General features: G+C 35.6%; 2 protein-coding genes, 2 long non-coding RNA genes and 1 other non-coding gene across 5 annotated transcripts in view; 2 read left to right on the top strand and 3 right to left on the bottom strand.

Annotated features, from left to right (window-relative positions):
- The first annotated feature begins 1,141 nt into the window (after window positions 1–1,141).
- Window positions 1,142–11,852, top strand: part of LOC111790834 — a 26,189-nt gene continuing 15,478 nt past the window's right edge. The window contains exons 1-2 of the long non-coding RNA XR_002814572.1: window positions 1,142–1,152; window positions 1,469–1,472. This is a non-coding gene — a long non-coding RNA (uncharacterized LOC111790834). The remainder of the gene's footprint in view (window positions 1,153–1,468; window positions 1,473–11,852) is intronic.
- Window positions 3,143–4,800, top strand: LOC111790833. The gene is made up of 2 exons (XR_002814571.1): window positions 3,143–3,269; window positions 4,039–4,800. It is a non-coding gene; the product is annotated as an uncharacterized LOC111790833 (long non-coding RNA).
- LOC111791939 lies at window positions 7,172–7,318 on the bottom strand. Its single transcript, XR_002814729.1, has one exon. It is a non-coding gene; the product is annotated as a small nucleolar RNA snoR135 (small nucleolar RNA).
- LOC111790832 (profilin-1-like) lies at window positions 8,463–10,388 on the bottom strand. The gene is made up of 3 exons (XM_023671918.1): window positions 10,187–10,388; window positions 9,488–9,625; window positions 8,463–8,900 (listed from the first exon to the last, which is right to left on the bottom strand). The coding sequence occupies exons 1-3, from the start codon at window positions 10,307–10,309 to the stop codon at window positions 8,766–8,768; spliced, it is 396 nt and encodes a 131-aa protein (XP_023527686.1). The 5' UTR covers window positions 10,310–10,388; the 3' UTR covers window positions 8,463–8,765.
- Window positions 11,467–11,852, bottom strand: part of LOC111790829 (mitochondrial-processing peptidase subunit alpha-like) — a 4,252-nt gene continuing 3,866 nt past the window's right edge. Inside the window, exon 13 of the mRNA XM_023671914.1 lies at window positions 11,467–11,762. Coding sequence (XP_023527682.1) covers window positions 11,710–11,762 — 53 coding nt within the window. The 3' untranslated portion in view covers window positions 11,467–11,709. The remainder of the gene's footprint in view (window positions 11,763–11,852) is intronic.

Raw genomic sequence — 11,852 nt, 5'->3', positions numbered from 1 at the left:
AAACCTTTAAAAATAATTTTTTAAAAAGTTCAAAATTACTTTTAATATTTTTTTAAAAAAATAACAAATCTAAAAAATATTATGAATATTTAAAAACAACAATAAAAAATTTTAGGTAAAACTTTAACTATGAAAGATTAACTTGCCCTAATAATGATTATATTTATAGAATAATTTCTCTCTTTCAGGTATAATATCAATTTATAACCTAAAAGATAAATTTGAAATAATATACAAATGAGATTTGGCTACGTTAGGATTAAAATAAAAAATTTATTTTAATATATTAGATATTAAAATATATATATATATATATATATTTTTAATTTGGACATGTATCTGTACAAAATCTAGATTTCTTTTGATCTCTTTCTAATCTCTCGTGGCTTTCAAGACAAGATATTCAACAATTGATTAAATTTGTGCTGTTTTTTGTGATAAAATTTCTTTAATGTTGTTTGATTTTTCAAGATTTTCTTCTCGGAAGTCCACTGTGAAAATGTATCATCAAAATCTATATCCTTTAAGGTACATTATCTTCCATTGTATCGCTATATCCTTTGAGGTACATCATCTTCCATTGTATCACAACACTTCTATCTTAAATTGTTAAATTTACAATTGCACATATCCTATTTTCTCCCTGACACCAACCATTCATGTTCAAGTTTTGTTGAGATTTTAATACAATTGCACATATCCTATTTTCTCCCTGACACCAACCATTCATGTTCAAGTTTTGTTGAGATTTTAATGCTTATTTCATTGCCTCCTTGCTTATTCTCTTGGACATCAAACTTATCAAGAATCTCATCACATCACTTAGGCGAATGACCTCGACCTTTTACTTACCCTTCAAAAGGGGAATTTTTTTCATGAAGCTTGCTTGAATACTCATAGCTTGAAGTCCCCTCTCTTCCAATTTGTCCACTCTCTTTGACATTCTCTAAATCTTTCTGCTCAAATTTATGTATGGACTCCAAACTAGAGTTAACACCTTTGACGATTTGCTCTATTAGATTTGATAGTATGGTAAAAGTGATTCAATTTAGCAATGGAGATAAATTAAGAGAATCCGATCCAATTATTCTCATAATAGTTATGTTTTCCTACTATTACCTTTCACCTTTTCTTCCAAGATATATAATTCATGTTCGACAACTTTTTCTTAGACTATCAATCCTTGTGCTTTGTATCCACCTTTGATGGACAATATATTATTGCTCCAACTTTCACTTTCACTTGCATTCCTTTCACTGTCTCTCATCTGCTTAGTTATTGCTTCTTGGCTGACAGACATCTAAGTAGAAAAAACTTCCATATTCCAGTAGCAATTCATGGATGATGTTCCTTTTTCTCCGATGATGGACTACGAATCTATCGACATTTAACTTATCTTGTGAAAGTGTTGAACAATTTTAATGTCGCATTGTGAGATTAATAATAATTCGTTCTCTAAAAGTTGTAGCCTTGTATTGCTCAGAGAAAAGCATCGGCTTGTGAGAGAAAAGCATCGGCTTGTGACTTGCTGTTATTTCTAGGATGAAGAAGTGTAACGTCCAACAAAAAAAAAAAAAAAAAAAAAAAAAAAAAAAAAAAAAAAAAAAAAATAAGTCGCCACACGGAATTTAGGAAGTAATACTTGTAGGAACCGCTTGGGATGCATGCATGCTAGTTTGAATTACCTTAGGTTGTAGCTTTCCGTAATGATCTCCAGGATGCATGCATGCTAGTTTGAATTACCTTAGGTTGTAGCTTTCCGTAATGATCTTGGAGAAATAGATTATTGAAAGTAAGATGTATGCTGTGATTTGTTATGAGAGTTACTTGGATACTGCTTATATGCTTTTAATTCCCATTTTATTTTATGCATATGTATATCTTTTTGCTGAATGGAGGATGGGAAAATTGCGAACTCTGTGCTCCGGGAGTTGATGGATGTTATCACCCCGTCGAGCTTGTATGATTACTTTGCATGAAATGTGTTTGAGGTTTTTGGATAATAGTTATGTACGTACTCGGTTATTTTCATGGCCACCTTTATGAATAAGACTAGAAGACTATGGTTAGAGCGACAAGCCATCAAGGGATAGACTTAACCTTTCCCTATTAGTTTAACAGACCATCACGGCACATGAAACATCCTTAGAATACCCTTAGGCTACTTGTGTGTGGATGGTGATATAGCTTCGTGGGGGACCAACGGGTNGAACGGATTTGCCGGAGTTTCCGTCGGAGAGTCGCCTATAGAATCCATTCCCTACTAAGACCTGTACTCTGGAGCCCTTCTTGGAGTGAAGTAAGAACTCGTGTGGAGATNAAGACCCCAGATAATCTCATACCCATGCCGAGGTAGCCACTCGTAAGGCACCAGTCCAACACAGGTTAGCATAAAAGGAACTCTATGNATTCGCCGCTGATCTTGGTGAGGAAAACGGACGAAACGACGAGATCGGAGAGACTACCCAAGAACGGTAAGGATTTGACCGGNAAAGGGACAAGTTCCAAGAGAGTAAGCCCTAATGAGGTAAGGCCAGATTCAGTTGTTCTAGAGCCAAAGGAGAGTCCGTNTTGACCGGACTCTTTCCGACGCTCATAACTCACCTTATGACTAAACAAAATCAAGAAAGAAATACTAGCACGTAGGTAGATAGATGATCTAAATCGTTGTTGAAGAAACCATTTCTGTTTGGATTAAGAATCGAAAAACAGAAAATGGAGAGTACCTCGGAAACTAACCGGAAAACTTTGATTCTCTGCTAGGAGGAGGGAGAAACCGCCGGCGTACCACGTGGCAACCAGCTAGAGGGCCGCGTGCGCCAATCGCCCCCGGACACGCGTCGAGCGCCGCCTGGGAAAACGCGGCTCCAGCTCTCCTGCAACACGCGTCTCTGGCTACGCGACCCGACCCGTGCGCCTCGGCTGACCCGATACCCACACGGCGAACCGAATCAAGTTGACGACCCGCGGTCCACCCGAATCACTGCTTTCGACCCGGACCCGCGACCCGCGACCCGCGACTGCAGAAATCTCTGGGCGCGTGACACTNCTTGAATTTCTCGTATATACATTACATGTCATACAATGTTAGTCACGGCTTAAAGATTATGTTTTTTTTTTTTTGGGTCCTGACAANTTTCCCTAGTTTCCCCCTGATCCATATCCTAACTCCATTTGTTTGTATGAAATAGGACCTTATTGAGGAAAAATCACCCCCTTTCGATACGCCAAGTGTGTGGAAACGCTGCGTAAGGGCACGTAGCATCCAAGTAAGTCGCCACACGGAATTTAGGAAGTAATACTTGTAGGAACCGCTTGGGATGCATGCATGCTAGTTTGAATTACCTTAGGTTGTAGCTTTCCGTAATGATCTCCAGGATGCATGCATGCTAGTTTGAATTACCTTAGGTTGTAGCTTTCCGTAATGATCTTGGAGAAATAGATTATTGAAAGTAAGATGTATGCTGTGATTTGTTATGAGAGTTACTTGGATACTGCTTATATGCTTTTAATTCCCATTTTATTTTATGCATATGTATATCTTTTTGCTGAATGGAGGATGGGAAAATTGCGAACTCTGTGCTCCGGGAGTTGATGGATGTTATCACCCCGTCGAGCTTGTATGATTACTTTGCATGAAATGTGTTTGAGGTTTTTGGATAATAGTTATGTACGTACTCGGTTATTTTCATGGCCACCTTTATGAATAAGACTAGAAGACTATGGTTAGAGCGACAAGCCATCAAGGGATAGACTTAACCTTTCCCTATTAGTTTAACAGACCATCACGGCACATGAAACATCCTTAGAATACCCTTAGGCTACTTGTGTGTGGATGGTGATATAGCTTCGTGGGGGACCAACGGGTTCCTGATCAGGACTCGACTGCTCGATAGCCGTTTAGTATGGGAAACGGGATACCCACGTCGTAATTGACCGTTTAGCTGGATGGAATAGGGGAGGTAGCCCTCCCAAATACAGGGGGATTATCATGGGTCTAGGGGGTTGCAGCTCACTTCCTAGGCATTTTTTTTTCAGGTACGTGAGGCGTCGAGTCAAGAGAGGGCGCGTCGATCGATGTGGGTTGTCACAGAGGAAGCGTGTCCCGGGGCGTCAATCTAGTATATTGAATAGTTCACTTTGACCTTAATGTTTCTTTTCTTGTTTTTACCTAGGCACTTATGTCCTTTTAAATAAGATACGTTTTTCTTTGAAACAAATGATTTCCTTGAATTTCTCGTATATACATTACATGTCATACAATGTTAGTCACGGCTTAAAGATTATGTTTTTTTTTTTTTGGGTCCTGACAAGAAGTAACTGAGGCTGGTTCAAGGAGGAAGTCTGAAGGTGTTAGCCAATTGAAGAATCACTCACTGAAGCATCAAACATGAGTGGAATTGATGAGTACGAACACTCCTTAAACGGGGCTATCAGGAATGTTCATTCTTTCAAAATGCTCTCTCTCATGCCTCTTCTATCCATTACAGAGATGAATGAAGTGGAAAGTTTCAAAGAATTAGAAGCTCCAGCAGCTCAGTTTCTTGGTGGAGAGATCAGAAAAGCAACTCTCTTAAGAACTCTGCATAACAGATAGCCATTTAGATTAATCTCTGTCTAATAAAGAGTGTAGTGGTTCCTATCTTTAAATTACTATTCATTCCTGCTTTTGAATCAAACATCGATGCAGTGTATCATTTGGAAGAAAATAAGATATGGGATTTTCGTGTAATTGAGAATCATGTACAACTCACTCTCATTAATGCTGAGAGATTCAATAAAAATTGGGTTATAAAGTTAGGGAAAGAATGACCAATTTAAAGTGTAAAGGGATCAAAAGCTCTCATTATATACAGGAATGGAAGCAGTTCTCCTACAAGAACCCAAAGTACTAACTTGGAGGGTTTGGAAGAGTGTGATAAGAAGACCTGTGGGTGTCCAACCCACCTGCTGCATACCTCTTTCATGCATTCTTCACTCTCCTGCTGCTGTAACCATTTTCCTTCTTTGGAACATCTTCTATGCTCTTCACACTTGATAGCGATGTAAAAGACTAAGACTTCCCCCTGATAGAACATGGATAGTCCTCTCCAGCACATCCAGTAGTTACTGTTATTAGGACAGATTCAGCAGTTTATGATTTAGTGAAAAGGGAAATTACAGGGAAGTTTAGGCTTTGTGGGGGGAAAGGAAGATGTCCACTGGTTTTGATTCAACGGGTTACCTTAAGATTCTTAGGATACTTTGGAAACGAAGGGATAAGCTCAAATAAAGGGGGAAGAACTGAAAATCTATCCATCCAACTAAGAACAAGGGTCGATGTCTTTCTTTTCTGTGCCTCTTATGAATCTTATCTGGAGATTGCTGCTTTCTTAATAATTGACTATGCTATATTTTCAATAACAAATATAAATAATGTTACTTTATATTATATATAATACATTATGTGATGCGACTCTGTTAAATAATAATAATAATTTAAAAAAACAGCACCCACGAACGCTGCAGGTGTACGAGGAGGTTTCATAAGGTCTCAACACGAAAGTGCAATGGCTTATCAGTCCAATCAATGCAGGGTGTAGAGTGTAGAGGATGATCGCAGAGTGGCGTTCTGCTCTCCTAAACCTCTCTCCCTTATTCATCATAGCTTCACTACTTATTGTCTAGAATCTATGGGCTTTAAGGCTTTCAAAAACTCTGCTCCTTCTCCGAAACCTTATACAATATTCCCTTCAGTTCTATCAAAGAGACGGGTGATCCAGTCCGAGGCTTAAAAGACCTTCAAAGATTCTTTCTTGAAACTGAGGTTCAGTGATCCTCCGAGGCTTAAAAGACCTTCAAAGATTCTTTCTTGAAACTGAGGTTCAGTGATTTCACCCGAGGCTTAAAAGACGACCTTCAAAGATTCTTTTTTAAAATTGAGGTTTATTCATTTTTACACGCAAGTACGTAACTCAACAAGACATTTTCTTTATGGAACAATCAAATGAAAGAAGCCTAAACCTAAGCTAAAAACTCATGAGATCCTAAATCAATTGAAAAGAGGAACAAATGATAAAAGAATGAGGGTTAAGGAAGACACTAGACCCTTAAAAGAGTTACAAATGACAGAAGAAGGATGAGTGTTAGAGACACTAGACCCGAAAAAAAAAGTGGGTCGTGAGATCATAACAACTGAAGAAAACATTATCTCCTCACAGTAAATTTGAGGTATTCCACTTACCATCCATTTATGCACAATGTGTTAAAAAGACAACATATGACTCGGGCTTTACACAAAGCCAAATTCAGAAAAAATGGAAAGATGGGGGACAAAATAGCGTAGCAGAGTTCTTATTGCATCATTCAATGGTGATGGTTAATTGATGGATCCATCACAAAGTCAACGCACAACCATGTTGTTGCAACATCTCCAACAAATGTCAATTGTCTACCACTTAATTACATAGGTGGGAGAGAACTATGTTCACAGGACCCATTAAAGGGGGGATCAATGTTTTGTACATAACTCCTCATTTTCATTATATTCAAGTAATAAAATCAATCATATACTTTGATAGACAAAATACGAAACGTTATAGTGTAACACCTAAGACTAGGAAAATAAACAAACTAGAATTTAAATTAGATAACAAGAATTGGAAACCAGAGATCTAAATCTTGTATTTCCTAAATATCTAAAGAATCGTTCAACATCTCTGGATGAGAAACATTTCTGATACAGACGCATGCAAACACAAGACCAACAGAACAATTAAATACTTCGCAGATATTAAAATTTTCATTACAAGCAATGTACTCTACAATTGCCTCGAAAGATAAGAAGAGAAGACGCTATTCATTATGTTTCAGAAATGAGATTCTGACATACAGAGAAAATTAAAGAATATTCATATAGGACTTGTTATGATTATTAATCAAGCCATATTATAGAAAACTCGTGTTCAGTCCATATATGACCATATTGAAGATTGCGAACCCTAAAAATGTTCAAAGAATCAAAACAAATCCCAAAAAGAAATGAGTCCAACTTCACGACAAAGGAGATTAAAACGAGAACCGGTAATCACCAAATCCATAAATCGATTGTTAACAAAAAAAAAAAAAAAAGATCGGAAAAAATAATTTGAATCGACTCGAGGAAGAGAGATTTAAAAGAGGAAGAAAAATGTGATGTAGAGAAGATGATTGTTGAAAAATCAACGGTGGATGAATCACAACTGCCCACCTTCCCTTGAAGATTGGATGTTGCAGGGAACTCTTTCGGAACAGAGTGCACTGAAATTAGCACTACGCCGATACACACAATCCCTGCTTTTTCAACCTCTAATACTCAAACTCAGAGCCATTGATATCAGAAATCAGATCGGAAAATAAAAAGAGAAAAAAAAAAAAAAAAAAAAAAAAAAAAAAAAAAAAAAAAAAAGCAGACGGCGGAAGAGCGAACTGAAATCTAATCGATGAAGCCACTTGAAATCCATAGGGGGGGCAGTGGTTATAAAGGGGACGAACCGCGGCTAGGGCTTCGTGGATTGATCGTTACTCATTGAAATTACGAATATGCCATCCGATCAAAACGGTGCGTTTTTACATAAATATGTGCTTTTTTGTTTTTAAGGAAAATAGTTGATAATTTGTCCTTTATTTTCATATTTAGTACTGGGAGGGGTGGGGCTTGAACTTCCAAGTTAAGCTCATTTCAACTATTTGCAACTTTTTTCTGTCACATGTTACTTTTACAAAATAATATATTTTAGGTTCTCTTTTTTTTATCTTTATCTCAAATTAATTGTTGGATGATAAAGTAAATTTTCTGTTAATTATCAATAATTTATTCTTAAATCACTCTAATCAAATCATAATTAAACCAAAAAAATTTTAACTGAATGAAAACCTACCTTGGTTTATTCACCTACCTTGGTTTATTCGATATCGAATAAAGTTATTCATCATTTATTTTTTAATCTTCACCTTAATTTAAATTCATTTTAAAAGTCTAAGATTAAAAATTGATTTTATTGTATTTTCTAAATTTAAAAAGTAATCGTGGTTTATTCTTCAAGTTTTCTTCAACATATAGAAATAGTAGTTGAATGGTTGGACTCTAATCCATGTAAAGATTCAAAAAAGTTTTTAATTAAATTCCGAATGTGTTTGAAGAGTTATCAAATTATATTATTTAATTATTTCATATTTAATTTAAAATTATTGTAGTAAGTATATCTATCTATCTATTAATTACTATTTTTAATTATTTCTAAAAGGTTTGATAATCGGATAAATCAAGCAAACTAAAAAATATATATATTATTTTGTAAAGACCCGTTTCACCATCTAGGATTGTCTCACTCACTCAACATGATGCAGGGGAGGAAACCAGATGTTCGGTAATTTATGTATCTAATATAAATGGTAGTGAAAAGTTTTTAAGTGGGACACCTCCTTTATGAAATAGATACTCATTACACATCACAACTCTTAGTACGTATATTAAAAAACAAAATAACAATAATAAGTACAATCTCATACGTGTAATGCTTTCAAAAACTCATATTTGAAGCACTGTATTAAAAAAAAAAAAAAAAAAAAAAATAGAATGGGTATAAATCAGCGACCAAAATCACCACACTCTTTGCTTTTCATCCTGATTCTTCACACTGTTATTTTCTCTTAATAACAACTCATTACACAGCCATATAAGCAGGACACCAGCTCAAAATCCCAATTATGTATAGAATAGAAGGCATCTGAAATTGAGATCTCAATTACATGCCTTGATCAATCAGGTAATCTCCCAACTTCTCAACAATCATGTTGCACTGTCCTGGAGTCATGGGTTCATCATATAAACCAAATATCAGTGCTTGGTTTGTTTTCTTTACGGTGATTCCAGAAGTGCCCTGTCAAGTGGGTGCAGTAGGATAGATTAACACAAAAACAGATGCAACACATCCCAAAATGTACTGCAACTCTTGGGAGCTGAATTTCATTGCTTCATGCGTTCAAATAAGTTGCAGTATAAGCATAAGCATGTATGATAATTGGAAATTTCCCAAACTTGAAAAAATCATACCAACCATAAGTGGTGGAAATTTCCTCGGAACTGATTTGGATTGGAAAATGGTTGACAGTTCAATAAGAAAAGGCTAGAATCTTAGAAAAACAACAATGAAACTTTGACCAAAAAAAAAATGGCAATACTGTGAAAACATGCATGGTTTTTAAATATAAACAAGTCCAAGATGATTGCATCCCTTGATGTTAAGCAAAGGCAACAAAATGATCTTCCCAACAAGTTCAGGACACATTTATTCAACATCCTCTGGCAAGAAGGAAAAAAAGAAAGCCTAATGATGGGACTGTGAATTCAATACTGCATGATGTGTATTAGAGCAACCATAAAATAGAATCAACAGTTTTGATGATTGATTATCACAAGATCAAAGTGAATCATGGCAAGCAAGATATCAGGTACCAAAACGTATACCTTCTTTCCACGGATAACAGCTCCAGATTCCCCCTGGATAACCATGTACTTCGATCCAGCAAGGTACAATCCAGTCGGGGCAAGAGATCCAGGCTCATCAAAATCCTTCATAATGGCAGAAATCTCTTCTGGCTTGTACTAAATAACAAAAGAAGCTAAATGTTAATTCGTTCCAGAAACTACTATCAGCCAACAGAATTGCACTGAAAAATGTGCTTAAAACAACAAGAATATATAAACATTGCGGATACAAAGTTTGCAATCCAAACGCAACTAAATGTATAGGAAACAGGTTCCCTCAAGTTCCTGTTTACAGACATTTTCTTAGCAATTAATCCATTTCCCGATCCACGCTCTTGCATACGCTCATTGTCATGTCAATATACGAGAATAAAGCAATAGACATTTACGATATCTCAGCAAAGCAATCGAAAAATCTTTAAAAAAAATGGAAGGTCACAACTCTCAGATCTCAACAAGACCGTAATAACAAGCGATGCAGATAGTCGATTTTCGGCAAATGCGTCGCTCATTATATCCGACACAAAAAATCGTGGAGCCTATTAGATCATAACGTCTACAACAACTAAAAGATGGGGGAAAAAAACCAAGAATAGCATGGAATTGATAAAAAATAAAGGAATAAAAGTAAAAGTACTCCATTCCACAAGAGAATTTGATCAGACAATAGAGAAAAACCTGGGGGAATTCGGAGCTCTGAGCCCAAACAGAACCGTCATTACCAACTATAGCAGCGGCTTTGAGATGTTGACCATCGACCTCATACATCAACTGATCATCAATGTAAGATTGCCACGACATTTTCGATCTTCAGCGAGAATTGAATCAATCAAATTTCCTTTCTCCTTTGATTCTGGTTTCTTCGCTCTCCTTTCTGTGTGGTTCGGACAAGAAGATGGAGGGTATATATAGTGTTGTTCGAACTTGGAAAAGAGAAATGGACCTTCTTTGTGGGACCCGCGGTAGGACCGGACCGGTATGATTGAGTTTTGGTGGGTCCTTCCTGATGTGTTGTGAGCCGTTGATTTGGATTTGATCGAACGATTCCCGTTCACGTTTGCGAGGAATTCTTTTTAATCCAAAAGACTCGTTCGGGCAGATGGGGCTCTGATTCGCTGTATCCATAATCATTCTTCCCATTCTTCTTTTCTAGATGCAATCATGATCGTCCGATGCTCTTGGCTGGCCTTCCCCGGGCCCCACCTTCTTTTAATGAATAAAGTTGCTTTTTAACATTTATTTTAGTCCAGTCCAAATCAAAATTAAAAGGTCTCCTTTTTTCCAATTTGATTTTTAAAAAATAATAATAAATTGAAAGACCATTTTTTTTAGTATTCCAATAATAATAATAATAATAAAAAGGCATACAATCCATTAAAAACTAAGTTAAAGAATACTTGAAATAATGTACTTTATTAAAGCAATGATTTAATTATTGTAATAATTTAGTGTCTATATTGTTAAATTAGTAATAATTTAATTATAAACTTTAGTTTGTACTAGTTTAAAATTCTGTAATGATTTACCATGAAAATGTTATTAATTTTAACATTTTTAATGATTTATTATGAAAATTTTTATCAGTGTCAATTCTTATTAAATAGCAATTTGTTTTTTTTCTTTATAATTTATAAACACAAGTATAGAACCTGCATTAAATTTTAATATTTTTTATAATAAAAACAAAAACAATTGCAAAATTAAAAAATTATACTACTCTCAATGAAAAGAAAATCAAAATATAGAGGCCAAATGTCTTTTTGGTAATAAAAAATATAAATTATTTAATCGAAGTATAATTAAGGCAAAATTCTGAGCATACAACTCTGCATTATTGGCTAAGCCAGTTCATATATATATATATATATATATATATATATAGATATAAGTTACCCACGAAATTATTTGTTCCCAAAACTGCGAATATAAAGATAGGGAAAAGGAAAAGATGCCAAAGCTATGAAAAGGGCAAGAACTACCCGGGTTAATATTCAAAGTGAATAGGTGAAAAACTCCACAATTCACAGGGAGCAACTCAATGAATTGGAAACAAACTCATAATTTTACATCATCTGATGAGACTTTCATTCAAAAAATTTATTGCAAATTGCGGGACAAAGTCGAAACTGCTTCCAAGGCGAAGAACAACAAGAACAGACATTATCAGAAGTGGCGAGCTTGAAAACGCACACGTATCTATCTCATTGACTGTGGAACCTTCTGTTAACAGACTCGTAGGTCGGGACATTAATAACTGCAACGCCAAACATGAAGATTCATCAAGATGTCAGTCTTTGAAGACATAATTACATCAAGATTCGTTAATTAGAGTTAGGAGTTAGAA

Source organism: Cucurbita pepo, chromosome LG03, assembly GCF_002806865.2.
Source record: "Cucurbita pepo subsp. pepo cultivar mu-cu-16 chromosome LG03, ASM280686v2, whole genome shotgun sequence".
Taxonomy (NCBI): Eukaryota; Viridiplantae; Streptophyta; class Magnoliopsida; order Cucurbitales; family Cucurbitaceae; genus Cucurbita; species Cucurbita pepo.
The sequence above is the reverse complement of the archived record's forward strand: the minus strand, read 5'-3'. Positions and strand labels throughout refer to the sequence as shown.

Coding starts and splice junctions, on each gene's coding strand:
- LOC111790832 (XM_023671918.1), bottom strand. CDS start 10,309: ATGTCGTGGCAATCTTACATTGATGATCAGTTGATGTATGAGGTCGAT. Junction 9,626..10,186: donor AGAGCTCCGAATTCCCCCAG/GTTTTTCTCTAT, acceptor TTTGTTATTTAG/TACAAGCCAGAAGAGATTTC. Junction 8,901..9,487: donor CTGTTATCCGTGGAAAGAAG/GTATACGTTTTG, acceptor CCCACTTGACAG/GGCACTTCTGGAATCACCGT.